At 32.7% G+C, this 14924-nt stretch overlaps 1 protein-coding gene and 1 long non-coding RNA gene across 2 annotated transcripts; both read right to left on the bottom strand.

Annotated features, from left to right (window-relative positions):
- Positions 1–4064: 4064 nt before the first annotated feature.
- LOC127151310 (uncharacterized) lies at positions 4065–9292 on the bottom strand. The gene is made up of 5 exons (XR_007824182.1): positions 8359–9292; positions 7780–7955; positions 7484–7698; positions 7204–7395; positions 4065–4316 (listed from the first exon to the last, which is right to left on the bottom strand). It is a non-coding gene; the product is annotated as an uncharacterized LOC127151310 (long non-coding RNA).
- Positions 9293–13003: 3711 nt separating this feature from the next.
- LOC103495152 (abscisic acid receptor PYL4) lies at positions 13004–14357 on the bottom strand. The gene has a single exon (XM_008456620.3). The coding sequence runs from the start codon at positions 14191–14193 to the stop codon at positions 13465–13467; it is 729 nt and encodes a 242-aa protein (XP_008454842.1). The 5' UTR covers positions 14194–14357; the 3' UTR covers positions 13004–13464.
- Positions 14358–14924: the final 567 nt, after the last annotated feature.

Raw genomic sequence — 14924 nt, 5'->3', positions numbered from 1 at the left:
GTGCTACAATTACAATATATGATGCTTTTATTGCAAAAATAAAATATTTGAATTAATTCAACTAATACTTTATAAAACCAAATATTGATTGTTCCAATTTGTACTTGAGGCACACTAGTTTATATGATATTTATTTTTTAACAAAATCATGTTTTTCTTTATTAACAACAACATTTTCTTTTTGTTTTCCTTGAAAACATTAAATTCTTTTATAGAATGAGAAATTTTCATAAATATAACAAACTACAAAAATATTTACGATCTGTGTAACAAAGTCCATAAAGTTAGCCATTTTTTAAATATTCAAGGTTTGCCCTTTCGTCTTTTTTCTTCTTACGTTGGTGATTTTTTTCTATTGTCTTTCTTCCTTTCCTCTTCTTTTTATTCCGCTGTCATTTCTTTCCTTATATTTGGGTAACCAAATTTGATTTCGTTTCATCATCTTCTTCTCTTTCTCTTCTTATTTTTTCACTGCGATTACTTTCTATCGTCCTTCTTACTTTCTTTCTTTTTTTTTACGTCGTTTAGATTAGGGTAACAAAATCTAAAAGATCGTGTATAAAAGTACCTTTTTTTTAAGTTGTTTAGAATAGAGTAACCAAAATATTGTGTACAAAAGTAGCCAAATCTAAACGATCGTGTAAAAAAACAAACGATCGTGTATCAAAAGAATAAAAAAATTGTTTAACCAAATCTAAACGATCGTGTACCAAAAAATCTTGAAAAAATAAATGATCGTGTAAACAAATCTAAACGATCGTGTACCAAAAGAATCTTGAAGGAATTCGTTTAGCCCAATTTAAAAACCATACTGTACCAAATTTTAAAAAAAAAAATCATTTAGATTTGGCTATCCCAAATTTAAACGACCAAATCTAAACGATCGTGTAACCAAATTAAACAATAGAATTGAAAAAATAAATCGTTTAGATTTGGCTATCCAGGTCGTTAAAATCTAAACGACCAAATCTAAACGATCGAATACCAAACAATAGCCAAACTTAAACGATCATTGTACCAAATATATTACGCGTGTTGTTGATGGGACACTTTTGATATTTTGTATTGTGAGCCTATGAGCTTTTTTCATTTTCGAAATTATTCTATATAATATAAATATTTTATCGCTTTGTTATATTTTTTTAAAAGATCCCTTTTAAAAAACTAGATTTTCTAAAACAAAACTAAAAATTTAGTCAAAACTTCAACCTGAACTAAAAAATGAAGTATTACAAAATTGAGGAGCAAAATAGAGCAATACAAATACCAATAGAATATAATATTAAAATAAATAAATAAATAAAATTAAGATAAAGTAAAAAAATAAAGGAAATTAAAATTTCTCTCAAAATCCTCATATGTTTTTTTTAATTTTTCACGACTAATATCACATCTATGTTCTGATCTACCAAATGTCCTTCTTTATAGGCATTTTGGTAAGTATGAGACATACTTATTTGGACATATTGATAATGTGTCGTTATAAAACGTATGGACAACATACATAAATATTCTTGGGGTGAGTACGAGGATGTCTATTAAGTAATTTGGCATTTATACTGTAATATATATAATAAAGGATTGTTTATAAATAAATTAAAATAGACAAAAATATTTATAAATATAGTATAATATTATTGTGTATCAGTCAACTACTATCATTTATTATTGAGAGACGATGAAATTTACCATACTTATAAATGTCTTCGTCAATTTTGTCATTTTAAACAATTTGATAATAAAAGATGAACTTAATTTTAAAATTAAAATTAATTTGTTATCTACATTCTATCAATGTAGTTTAAAAATCCAAACCAAATTTGAAAACTAAAAAAAAATAGTAAGGGTAGTTATTGCTATTTAGAATTGGGCTAAAAATCCAGACATCTACAACAAAACTAGGCTTTAATAATCACGGTTTAAAACTAACATTAAAGAGGGCAACCGACATCTTATGATAGTGTTATTAAAGCCCTTTAATGTCGGATGGGCTTTGATGTCGGTTTAAAATCGACATTAAAGAGACCAACAATATTCGTTTAAAACCAACATTAAAGAGGTACGATGTCAGTCCTAAACCAACATCTATGATCGTGTTATTAAAGCTCTTTAATGTCGTTTGTGTTTTTATGTCGGTTTTAAACTAACATTAAAGATGCCTTTGAATGTCAATTTTACTTTGATGTCAGTTTTAAACTAACATTATAGATCTTCTTTTGTATCAGTTCGTCACATGCTTTTGTTATTAATTGTTGATAATAATGTATGTGATCATTTTGTTATTGAAAATAAAACAAATATATAAAGTATTTTTTTCTTACGCCAACAAATCAATAAAATTAATATTCTTTTTAGAAACTATAATATTTCTCTTTTATATGTGTATTATACAAAATGAAAACTTAATATTGTATTTTTATATACATTTTACAGTAGTACATGAAACAGGATCCTAATACGAGACCTAAAGAAATTCTAAATGCATTCACAGTCTTCAACCTTCAACGATTGCTTAGTTTTCTACCCGATCGCCTGACTATTTACAAAATCGCTTAGCTTTCTACACGATCGCTTAACTTTCCACACAATTGCTTTGCTTTCAACCTAATTACTTAGCTTTCAACCTAATTGTTTAGCTTTCTACACAATTGTTCGCTTAGCTTTCAACTCGATCGCTTAACTTTCTATCCAATTATTTACCTTCTTACGTGATCATTTAGCTACTCTAACAACAAAGAAAGCGAGAAGTTTAACTGAGAGAATTCTAACATGATCGTTTCTACACAATCATTCGCTTAGCTTTCAAATTCTTGCAAGTTTCCAAGATAGAACCACCCGCCATTTGTTCTTTGGAAATTAAGACTTAAAGAAATCCTAAATGCATTCACAGTCTTCAACCTTCAACGATTACGTAGTTTTCTACCCGATTGTCTGGCTATTTATACAATCGCTTAGTTTTCAACCCAATCGCTTAGCTTTCTACACGATCGATTCACTTTCAACCTGATCGCTTAGCTTTCTACACGATTTTTCGCGTAGCTTTCAACCCGATCGCTTAGCTTTCTACACGATTGTTTGCTTAGCTTTCTACATAATCAATTACTTTCTTATGAGATCGTTTAACTACTCCAACAACAAAGAAAGTGAGAAGTTTAACTAGGAGAAGTCTAACATGATTGTTCGCTTAGCTTTCAAATTCTTGCAAGTTTCCAAGTCGAAACCACCCACCATTTATTCTTTAGAAACTGGGAGGTCTTCAATTGTTTGTTTAGCAGAGAGCAATAAGAAAGTCTAAAGAATGATGGACAGGCTCAGTAAACTATTTATGGCCTCTACTAACTAGAGCAAATAGACTACAAGTCGATACACATAACATAAGATAAAACAATTGTTTCAAACCAGAAGGTGATAGGCATAAACCATATCTCTTGGTACTTTTTCCCCTTTAATTTAATCATAATGTTAAAATGAAAATTTTATAATAGAAGTACAAGTAGCTTTCACTGGTATAATATAATAGTCCAACAAAAGCCAAAATTAATAAGCATAAAACCCCTCTACTAATCTTTACTCAAGTTCATAACTCAAAATCCATTTGAAAATGATAAAGTTGTGTCTTCCTAGACCTACTTTTTCTTAAGGTAAAAAAAAAAAAAAAAAAAAAAGAACATGACTTTCATTGATATACAAAAAGTATGAAATTCGTTCAATGATACTACTTCTTGGGAGGGAAAAGAACCAATAACTCAACAAATGAAATGAAATCTGAAAGAATTACAAAAGCAAAAATAAAGCAGTGAAGAAGAACGTGCCAAAAAAGACAAAATAAATTATCCCAGAAGGAAATGGGAGCTCACCCTCATGTCTAGAACAAACTTTCAAGAACACCAAAAAAAAAAAGAACAAAAGAACAAAAGAACTCAAACGTACAATGTCAAATAGATCTTGCAATCCCATATCATTTTGAAGAAATCTGTTAAAGGAATGATGCATCATTTTATCTATTTAATGATAATTCGAGTTGGTCTAAAAGGGTTAATGGTAGTATTGGGTCTGGCTCCACAAATAATTCAGAATTAGACATTATCTAACTATGAATATCATGAATCAATAAAGGACAATCAAATAAAATCAATAACAGTTAAAACATTTTGTTCAATGAAAAGTATAAAATTCAAAAGCATAAACATTTTATGCTACTCCTTCGCTCCATCGTCCAATCTGTCTACCATCTGAGAGAACTCACACCACTTAATGAAGAAGATACATTGAATATACAAATTAAATGGAGCTACAACTTGACATTAAGCTTGCATCTGTACATACAAAAAAGTATTTCATTGAACAAAACAATGTATAAGTGCCCATACGAATGATAAAGATCTTTTTCCAGTAAGGTTTAAGTCTAGCTCTTTCATCTTCGTCCTAAATTTAACAAAAACAATTTAAAATTCTCGAAATTTTGGAAAAAAAAAAAAAGGCAAGAACATTAGCATAGGCTTATCATAAAAAGGAAAACCTTGCATCTATCTAAGGAGGAAAAAAAAATCATAACATAATTCAGACATGAAAGAAGTTTCCATATCCTACTCCACTCACTAATACCTTCCAGCTTGATTTTCTCGTTTAAGATTGTTAATGTATATGGTCATGTTAGGAGGAACTTTGTTGCTAGTGGTGGTGACCTCCGCCATTTCTTTCACCTCTCTCTGCGGAATAGAAATACTCAAATGGAAAAGCGAAGAAGATCGAAAAGAAGGAAAACGAGGTCTCGGTCTGATACATGCAATGCCACTTCGCTCGCAAGAGGCACTATAAAAGATGGGACGACTCCCGACGCATGAAAACATTGGCATAAGTGTAAATAATGCAGGAACTGAATTACTGACGCAAAAAGAGATGTCAGAAGAAATGCGTTGGGAGACTGATTCCCAACGCGTCACCAACAAGCGTCAGGAATATACTTCTCCCGACGTTATCATTATCGACGTCTTTGATGTGTCGGCAATAACCATCCCCCCGACGTCCACAATTTCGACGCCAGCAATGCGTCGAAAATAACTATTCCCGACGTTTGTATATCCGACGTCATCCATGCGTCGGTAATAACCATCTCCAACGTGACATTTGCACCATATTTCCGATGAATGTACTGCATCAGGAAATATTTTAAATATGTAAATTTTTATTTTTTTCCTGAAATATTTACCTTAAATATTTTCCTATAATATTTATTTTTTGAAATATTCACATTCATTTTAAATTCAATTAAAGAAAATTTAAAATAAATTAGTAAATTATGAAATACAAACACAAATTCAACAAAAAATTAAATGTTCATAATACAAAGAAATTAAAAATGTAACAAAGTTCATAATACAAATAAAAAATATTCTTTTGTTAAAAAATAAAGCGCAAAGAAAGTGGTACTTCATAACGTATGTCTTCTAACGAGCCTCGTATGCCATTCTACACCGCGGATCCTACAATGATACAAAAGTGGCTAAGTTTAGTACATATATATGCATATCATCACTGAATATTGTCACAAGAGCTTAAGAATAATGGAAACATATATACATACCGCAAAGCCTAGGGATCATGTGGTGGTTCTTACTGTACCCGACTCATGTCTTTTATGAGCTTTTGCATTCGTTCCACTTATGAAGCTAACCCCTCATGATTTCTTGTCTGTTCTTCAATCCGCTGCATAGCTTGATCAAGCACAACCTGTAATTGGAGTTCTATAGTGGACTACGAACATGAGGTCGAGGAACTGCTCGCACTGACCGTCTTCCGAGCCTTGGGCTTCGATCTCCAATAGAACTTTCGAGCAATCTAGTCCAAAGGAAAAGTCGAGTTTGCGAGGCTGACTCCTAGCTAAACCGAAGCTCCCTTCAAGGAGCTGAGTAAATACACCCCTATCCTTTCCTCAAAAACCAAAAGGCTCAATGCAATTATAAGGGGTCTAGATGCGAAAGAAAAGGAAAAGTCTAAAGGCGAAAAAGGCAGCCAGATGGATCGATATCCCTGAGGAAAAGCCGGACCTCAGGTCGGACCTATTAGTTTAGTGAGCCGGACCTATTAGTTAGCGAGTTAGTTAGCGAGAAAGGGACCTATTAAATGGAAAAGCCAGACTACAGGCCGGACCTATTAGTTAGCGAGAACCGGACCTCTTTAAATGGAAAAGGTGGACTCACAAGGAAGGGACAAAAGGAAGGGGCGAAGCAGCTTTACCGAGTTGATGAGGGGAAGGGGCGACCTGTCTTTATATGTTATGTTGGGGCTCGTCAAAGTGCGGAAAAGGTAGAAAGAAAGCAGATCCGTTTAGTCTCTCCTAAGTTAGTGGTTATAGTAAGTTCTCGCAATCTAGTCCAAAGGAAAAAGCTCTTCCTCAAATTCTTTGACCCTTGTACTAGTGTACTAGTTTTTGTCGAGATTGACCTTAATGGGGACTAAGCTATCTCAAGAGAGTAGGACTAGCGCGCTCAATTAGTAGGGAAAGGCTTATCCCTTGGGGTTCTCATATCAATTAAACTACCACCCCTATCATTTCCTTCCCCACAAACTAGGAGCTGAGAAATAGAACCACAAACTAGGCTAGATAAGGATAAAGATAAGAAACTAGGCTAGATAAGGATAAAGTAAGGGGCTAAGCAGGCTAGGGTCATAAGGATAAAGATAAGGGGCAGAGCCCGACAGCAACAACATAAGTAATCGTTCAAAGTATAGGGACAGCAGCTTAACACAAGACTGAAAAAGATGGATTTCCCCCGACTTCCCTGCGCGCTGGTTCACCACCCCGGATGGTAAATAGTAGAAAAACGAGACAAAGGAAAGGCTTTTCGGGGGGAGCTTTTACCTTGCATCGACTTTTTCCTACCTTATTCAAAGATCAAGGGTATGGAGCCACCCTCGCTTGGTCAGCGAATCTTCAGTTCATGGTCTAGGACCGGAACACTGGTTTTCTCCAGCCACCCAGGCAAGTTGGGCTGACCAAGGCCTTTTAAGTAGCCTGATCGTCTACCTAATATTGTCTCGCATATCTCATCCCCAGAGAATGGCTGAGTACCCTCTGGGGTAAGTTGGGACTGGAGTTCCAGCATTTGGTTTTGCAACAAATTTAGAAACTAAGTTAGTAAATCAAAAATATATTATTAAAGATGACAAATAAAGGGTAGAAGTGTTGCTAGAAAAACTTACATGCGCGTCCTTCGCAGTTTGCAATACGAATGTTCCATCTCGAACGTGTGTTTGCCAGAACAACTCTACACGATTGATCGGCTCCTCTCTTTGCTTAGCTAGCTCGTACATTCATTGTAGAAACAACTTCGACCCATTGCTATGATTGTAAGGCTGCTTCTGTCTGGCAGTCTTGTTCATCCGTGATTCCTCCTACATGAAAACAATTATATTGCTTATTTATTATACATATTAAAAGTTAAAATCATAATTAACCATTACAAAGGGTTCAGTTGCTCACCTGGAATGCACAACTGATGTAGTGGTCACAGGGGTAGTGTCAATCCTCATTACGTCCCACCAAAAGGTGTGGTGGGTTGGTACGGGCCTCCTCGGGGTCGCTGTACTTTTTAAAGTACCTGTGGCAATCCCCTAGAACTCTTTAAAGGTGTTAGACATTTGATGCTTAACGAACCTATTCATTGCTTGATCATTGAAATCAAGCACAAAAAACCACTACAAATTACAAAAACAACACATTAGCTTGGTTAACTTAAATATGTTTCAAATAAAAACAGCAATGTGTAGTAGACTTACCTGGAGGTCGCCCTTGACAACCTCGATGTATTCTCTACCTACGTCCGTCCACTTAAGACAACGAACAGGAAATGTCTTTCACACACACACGTCTATCGCCTGGCTGAAGCGAACGGCGGGTGGGAAAATAGGCTTCTCCACACCATATGCGATCGTCATCGGAATCCACCCATTGGCTGCAACGTAACACTTCAACTCCAGGAGTCGAGACTACATATATCTCCTAAAAATTTCATCCCCCCTTCAAAATTTCATCCTCCCCCCTCCCTCTAATTTTCAACTCACTCCCTTCAAATATTCAATTAAATCCCCCGCCCCTTCCCCCTCTTCAAATTCAACCCACACATCCAAATTTTCAAACCCCCGACTCAATTTCTCAAATAACCTCCACACCTTCAAATTTTCAACCCACGTTCAAAATTTTAACTTTAAAAACCAAATCTATTCCTAAACAATATCCTAAAACTAATTCACTATTAAAATCCTAAAACTAATTTCACAAAACAAAAAAAATCTAAATTATTTAAACTAGAATAACCTAAACTAAACTATTTAAACTATTTAAGGTTTTAAACTTACCTCAAATAGGGATGAGCAGTGGGAGCGGCACGATCGCAGGATCATGATGGCAACGAAAACGGCGATGACGATACGATTTCTTTCTTCTCTTTCGTTTCACCAATTTCTCTTTCTCCTTCTCTTCCGTTTCGGTTCTATGTTTCACAGATCTGAAACACCTTTTTTATTAGGAAACTCCTGACGTAGAATGAAAATGTCGGGAGCTCTAACTTGTTCCCGACACCATTAATGACTTATGGGGAATAGGTAAAACTATTACCGACAAATCACTAATGGCATCGGAAACAGGTAAAACCATTTTCGACATCATGCATGGGGCATCAAGAATCTTGATCTGACATAATTAATGTTTGAATATTTTTCGACGGCCCATGTATGGCATCGTAAATGGTGTCAACTATTCTCGACGTATAACGAGTACCGTCGGGAATAGGGCTGTCCATGCCTGAAGCCATGCATCGAGCGTCGGGAGAATCTGTATATTTAATTTAATTCAAAACCATTTTCGACACCCTATGCCCAAACGTCGGGAATAGCGTCTTGTTTTTCGACGTCCCACGCATAGTGTCGGAAAAATGTAATGTTAAAATAATGTGTTCACTTATTCCAAAGGTGTACAAAACAACGTTGAGGAAAGGTGTCTGTTCCGATGTGGTTTCTTTTGACGCCGTTTTGTGCATCGTGAACCTCTCGATTTCTTGTAGTGAGGGGTCTGGCCAATCTGGGAGTGACTGAAAAAGAAAGCCCTAACCTCGATGAAAGAAGAAGAAGCAGTAGGTTGCTAGTGATTGTGGGCTTCAATTGTTCGAGATTTCCCTTAAACTTCACATAATCTTTTTAGATCAACAAAAAAAACATTACAAAAATCCATTTAAAGAAAATCGTGAGCTCCAGAGTTTCACAAAACCGAACAATGTGAACAATGAACAGTCACAATAAGATACTACGATCGAGAGATCAAAAAAAGAAAAAAAAAGTGCATATGAAATTAGAACTTGATGATCGAAAAACAGTAAAAAAAGAGATCAATGCTAAAATACAAACCTTAAATGAAAAATGGAAGTAGATAAGTGGAGGAAGATGGACGTCGATTGAGAAAAAAAACAAGGAAAAGATTCAGAGAGATCCATGCTTACTCAGGAAAAGGGAGAATACCTTTAATATACCTTTAATGTCAGTTTTGAAAATGGATCTTTAATGTTGGTTTAAAATCAACATTAAAGCTCCGCATTTTAAAAAATGGCATTAAATATCCGTTTTCATTTTTTCCCACCACGACATCAGAGGCTGCCGTATTTCTTCTAGTGTTATGTTTAAGAAATATAAAAATCATGGTAAGAGGAGAGAGAAAATAGAATTAATTTTAAAAAATCAAATAATTACCGAAATCTTAAAGATTCTAATTTTTTATATCTTATTTAAAACGTTTAAATTAGTTGAATTATGCTCACATTGACTAATCCTTCTACCATAAACCATCAAGTAGTTAAAGTTTTGGAAATTTTATTTCTCTTTAATGTGTGAGTTTGGATTGTTGACATTTATTCATGTAATTTAATACGTTAAAAATGCATATAATTTTCATAACTAACGACCAAAATCTCATAATTTGGTATCTATACATAGAAGGGGGAAAAATCTCCACAAACGTCATATAATTTGTTAGGTTGTGAGAGATGGATGGAAATTTACGTGTTGGTGTGTCTCTAACATACATTAAAGAACTTTTCAAAAATAAAAAAAAATTTAACGAACTATTTACGTTCTATAGAATCAAATCGTTAAAATACAAAATTTATTATATTTTTTTTTTATCCTGAATAAATATTATGTGAAAAGTTCTATTTTTTACCATTTCTCTTATTTTTAATTTAATTTATTGATTAATTAGATTATTGTTTATTATTTTGAGAAAGCCGTAAAATGCATAGGTGAGAAAGAATATTCCAAGTACTCAATTTTCCAAGAAAAGTAAACATGAGTATTAATGACCTAATTAATATTGATATCAAATGATGTGATCCTTCCTTGCAACTTGCTTCTCAATCTTTTTTCTCTTTCCTTTTTTTAGTTTCATACATCATTTATTTTCTTTTTATTTTCTAAAAAATAATATGATACTCAATCTATTTTTTATGTATTAATCGCTAATATAATTCCCCAAAATAGTTTTTACTACCTCTATTTATTATTTAAAAAATACATATATTACTTCAAATAAGATAAATATCAATTCATTAAATATTAGAGGTTGCAATCAATATTCGAAACTCCAAACAAATCATTGTATGATCAATAGGATTTTAACTATCGACTTTTATAATGATCTTAACTAATATCTTACATTAGATTATGTTTGAAAAAAAGACATTGCGTGAATCTTGTAGTTATATCAATTTAGATTCTTATTTAAATTTTTTTATAATAATTGTGTCATGTATTGATCTTAATCATAGATTTGATAGAAATGTTACAAGAAATTTAAATGTGTAAGGATTGATACATGAAAAAAAATTCCAAATGTATTATTACTCCATCGTTTAAAATGGTGTTTTCGACGACAACATCGAAGTCTTAATTTTATGAAAATTTCAATAAAATGTCAATTTCAATATACATTTCTAGAACGATTATAAAAATAAAAAAATGGAAAAATCTTGTTTGTGATTTGTAGTTTCTTTTACTACATAATGAAAATATCAATTAATGACGATTCAAATCTAGAAAAGTATAAAAATAACGATGAAAACTTAGTATTTACACCAAATATCTCTTAAATCAATGGATTATTTTGGAAGAGAGATTGAATATAAATGAGTTGTCACGTGGATTACTTAAGCCTAACAATTCATCTTCTCTCTTGAAGGTAAACAAAAGAGAGAAGGAAAGAATTTAATTAATTTATATAATTTATAAAAAATAACCTAAAAAATTGTTATTGTTATTGTTATTATTGGTAAAAAAAAGAAGAAGAAGAAAAAAGTGTCTTTATATGAGCAAGTTGGTTAAGCAAGTTGCAAAACTTTTCAAAATTTGAAAAAAAAAATTACAAGAAAAAAAGAAGAAGAAGAAACTCAAATTGAGAATATTAATATATTTAAAAATAATAATAATAAATATATATATATATATATATAGAAAAGCAAGTTGCAATGGCCCCTCTTTTGTTTTTCCACAACACACCAAGTTGGTAGTATTAATCAAAAGCATACCCCCTTACCTTCTTCTACTCTTTCTTCTTCCCCCACTTGCACTTTGCAGCTGTTTGATTCCTCCAAATAATTATATATATATTCACTATTTTAATTCCATTTGTGTTCAATATTAATTATTTCAATTTTTCTTTTTATTTTTGTTTAATCAAATCAAATCAAATCCCTTCCTTTCCTTTCCTCATTGTTCATGCCTTTCTTTATTTACTTAACCATTCATCCTTTAGCTATAACTATTGTGTACTTTATATTCCCTAGAGAGGAATTTTGAATATTTTTTAAATTACCCTATTTATGAACTTTTTCCAAGTAACTATGGAAATAGGGTTTTAAGAAAGTTCTTTAAATGCTATGTCCTTGCACATGGTTATTCCTTTATTTGTCTTCATAAACACAAGATTCTACTTAAATTTAATGACCTAGTTTTATGAATGAAGAACTAGATAAAAATGATGTAGTTTTCTTTTTTAGGTTCTGTTTTGGTTACTATATGAATACATTTTTAAAACTAAATAAACTTGTAAACAATATATATGTATATTACAATGGCTATGATTTTTTGGAGTGATTTTAGGTATGTTTTTGAAATTATTTTGATAGGGTTAAAGTCATTTTATTTCTTTTTTTTATTTTGAAAATAAACTAGAATGCATGTTTTTTATCCTTCAAAATCAATTTTTTTTTTTTTTTATGATACGAGAAAAATATCAATTAGATATTAAATAAAGGGTGCATGATTATGTGTATTGAATATCAGAAAAATGATTTTAAATACACTCACACATGTTATTTTTTTTTTAAGCATATCTAATTTGTGAGTCACAACATACAACATTATGTTAGCCTTCCCAATAATGTAATGTAGCTAGAGTTGTAGGACGTGTTTCATAAAATGTAACTTTCCGTTTTCACAAAATCTGACTATCAATTCATTTCACAGTTTCTATACTCTTTAATAATCATTATAAACACATCTCCTTATTTAATTTATGAATCCTTAAACCATTATAAATTTTGAAAACATTATTTTTCATATACTGTCTTATTATTATTATTATTATTATTATTATTATTATTATAATTCATATTTTAAAGATTTTAATTAAATTTAAGATTTATTGAATAAAGGTATTTTTATAGTTGTAGCAGAAGGGTGCAATAATAATAATAATAATAATATTACTCTCCGTCAAAAGTACACATTTATCTAAAATTCAAGAATCAAATTAGTATTTTAATCGCTAACCTTTTCTCTTGTTCGAGGTCGTAACCAAAGTTCTAAAACAAAAAAATTAGGAATGTTACTAAACTTAAGATTTCATCAAGGAGAAAGAAAAACCATCATCATCATCATCATCATCATTTGTTGAGCAAAAGGAAGGGATGTAGAGGATCCTCAAAAGAACGAAAAAAAAGAGAAACGAACACATGCATGAAGCTGGAAATACAATAACCACATTTACGTATTAACCAACATAAAATTAATTACAAACCAACAACAACAACACATTGATCATAATCAATACAAAATGGCCGCGGACTCAAAGCCTAATTTCAGGAGAGAGAATTCTATATCAAAAAAGGAACAACAAATTTGTACATACAATAAATTTTCGTAGAACAAGGAAAAGAAGTGACATGTGATGCGATTTTCTCGGTGTACGAATCTCTCCTTCAAACCATTGCACATAATTCTGCAGAACATCGGTTTCTAAGGGGGAAAAAACACCTAAAATATGAAGAAAAATGATGCAAATCATGAAGATATGATGTTAATAATGGCTAATGATTCATAGTGCGAATAAAATCTACTTCCGCACTTGTATCACAAAAAAAGAAAAGAAGGAGAAGGGGAAGAAATTGATATGGAAGTTTTAAATTAAAATTGAAATAATTAGGAGGTCTTAGCCATGTTTTCAGCGATTTGTGCAAGAGATTGAAGATTGCACCGTACGATAGTATCAACGAACACGCACGTTTCTTCTTTCGTGTTGCCTTGTGGTACATCGACGGCATAAGATTCCACCACAACTGTTGAAGATCTGGATCCGTTTTGGTTTGATGAAGAAGAAGATGATGATGATGAAATCGCGTGCAGTGTTGTAACAGATCGGTAGTTTCGTAGGCGATGGTCCCCACCTACGACGCGAAAACTCAACACGTGTCTCTCATCATCTAGAATCTCGAGGCGTTCGGTGCTCGAAGCAGCCGGAAGTCCAGAAACGACTTGAACTTGCCGGAGACTACCGACGGTACCGTCACCGTCGATTACGTCACAGCTTTTCAGAAAGTGCTTGTACGCTTGTGGATTATCGAACCGTCGCACTACAGACCACACCGTATGAACTGGAGCGTCGATGATCTGGATCACGGCGGAGCAACACTGTTCCGGTCCGACGTCGTGCGCGTGGTGCCGTGCTACAGCGTCCGGCACAGGTACTGGAGCCGCGTCCGTCAAAGAGGCCATGCTAGTACTGCTGCTGGTGGTGATGGTCCTTTTCTCCCGCGTCACGGCCACTGCTGCGGCCGCCGCGCTCCTGTGACAGTTCATGGTCGTTGCGGAGACGCCACCGCCGGGATTGGCGGCCGGATTGAGTCGATGAAGCTGAATGGAAGTAGGCATTCTTGACAAAATCTCTCTCTCTCTCTCTCTCTCTCTCTCTCTCTCTCTCTCTCTCTCTCTAAAAATCAGTGATTATGGAGAGAAAAGTTAAAGGGTGTGAGTTAAGAATACGAATAGATGATCGCAAAATGGCCATTTTCTGATTATATATAATGCTAAGAAATAAGAGAGAGATTGTTTCGTTTGAGGTTATATTATTATATTACATATATATATATATTTATTTATTTTTATGTTTACTTGTTTCCCTTTTTTTAAAAAAAAAATTAGATTATTATTTGATCATAAAGCTTACGCAGGAGTTGCAAGTGGATCATCAACTTGCAAGCGCCTTTGGACTTGGTTCAACACTAATCGTCCTTTATTTTACCTTCAATTACACTTTTGCCATTCATGAATTTTATTTTTTTATTTATATTATTATAAGAGATGAAAAAAAAAAAAAAAAAAAAAACATATATGCTAGTTGCTATTATTTTATTTTGTTTGTTTATTTCCTTGTGATTTATCTCTGTGATGTATTGTTTACTTTCGTATGTCTCAATATTAAATATTTGTTTTTTTTAAAAAAAGAAAGATAATAAATAGAAGTTAAAAGTTAAAAACATGACCCTTTCATTTTTAGTTTTTCATTTTTAATCTACTACTTGTTAATGTTTGAGTTTTGAAAACTAAAAAGATAAAACTTTAACTTTTGATTTCACTTATCACTTTTGATTAAAAATTCTTCA

The sequence above is a fragment of the Cucumis melo genome, chromosome 10, assembly GCF_025177605.1.
Source record: "Cucumis melo cultivar AY chromosome 10, USDA_Cmelo_AY_1.0, whole genome shotgun sequence".
NCBI classification, from domain to species: domain Eukaryota; kingdom Viridiplantae; phylum Streptophyta; class Magnoliopsida; order Cucurbitales; family Cucurbitaceae; genus Cucumis; species Cucumis melo.
The sequence above is the reverse complement of the archived record's forward strand: the minus strand, read 5'-3'. Positions and strand labels throughout refer to the sequence as shown.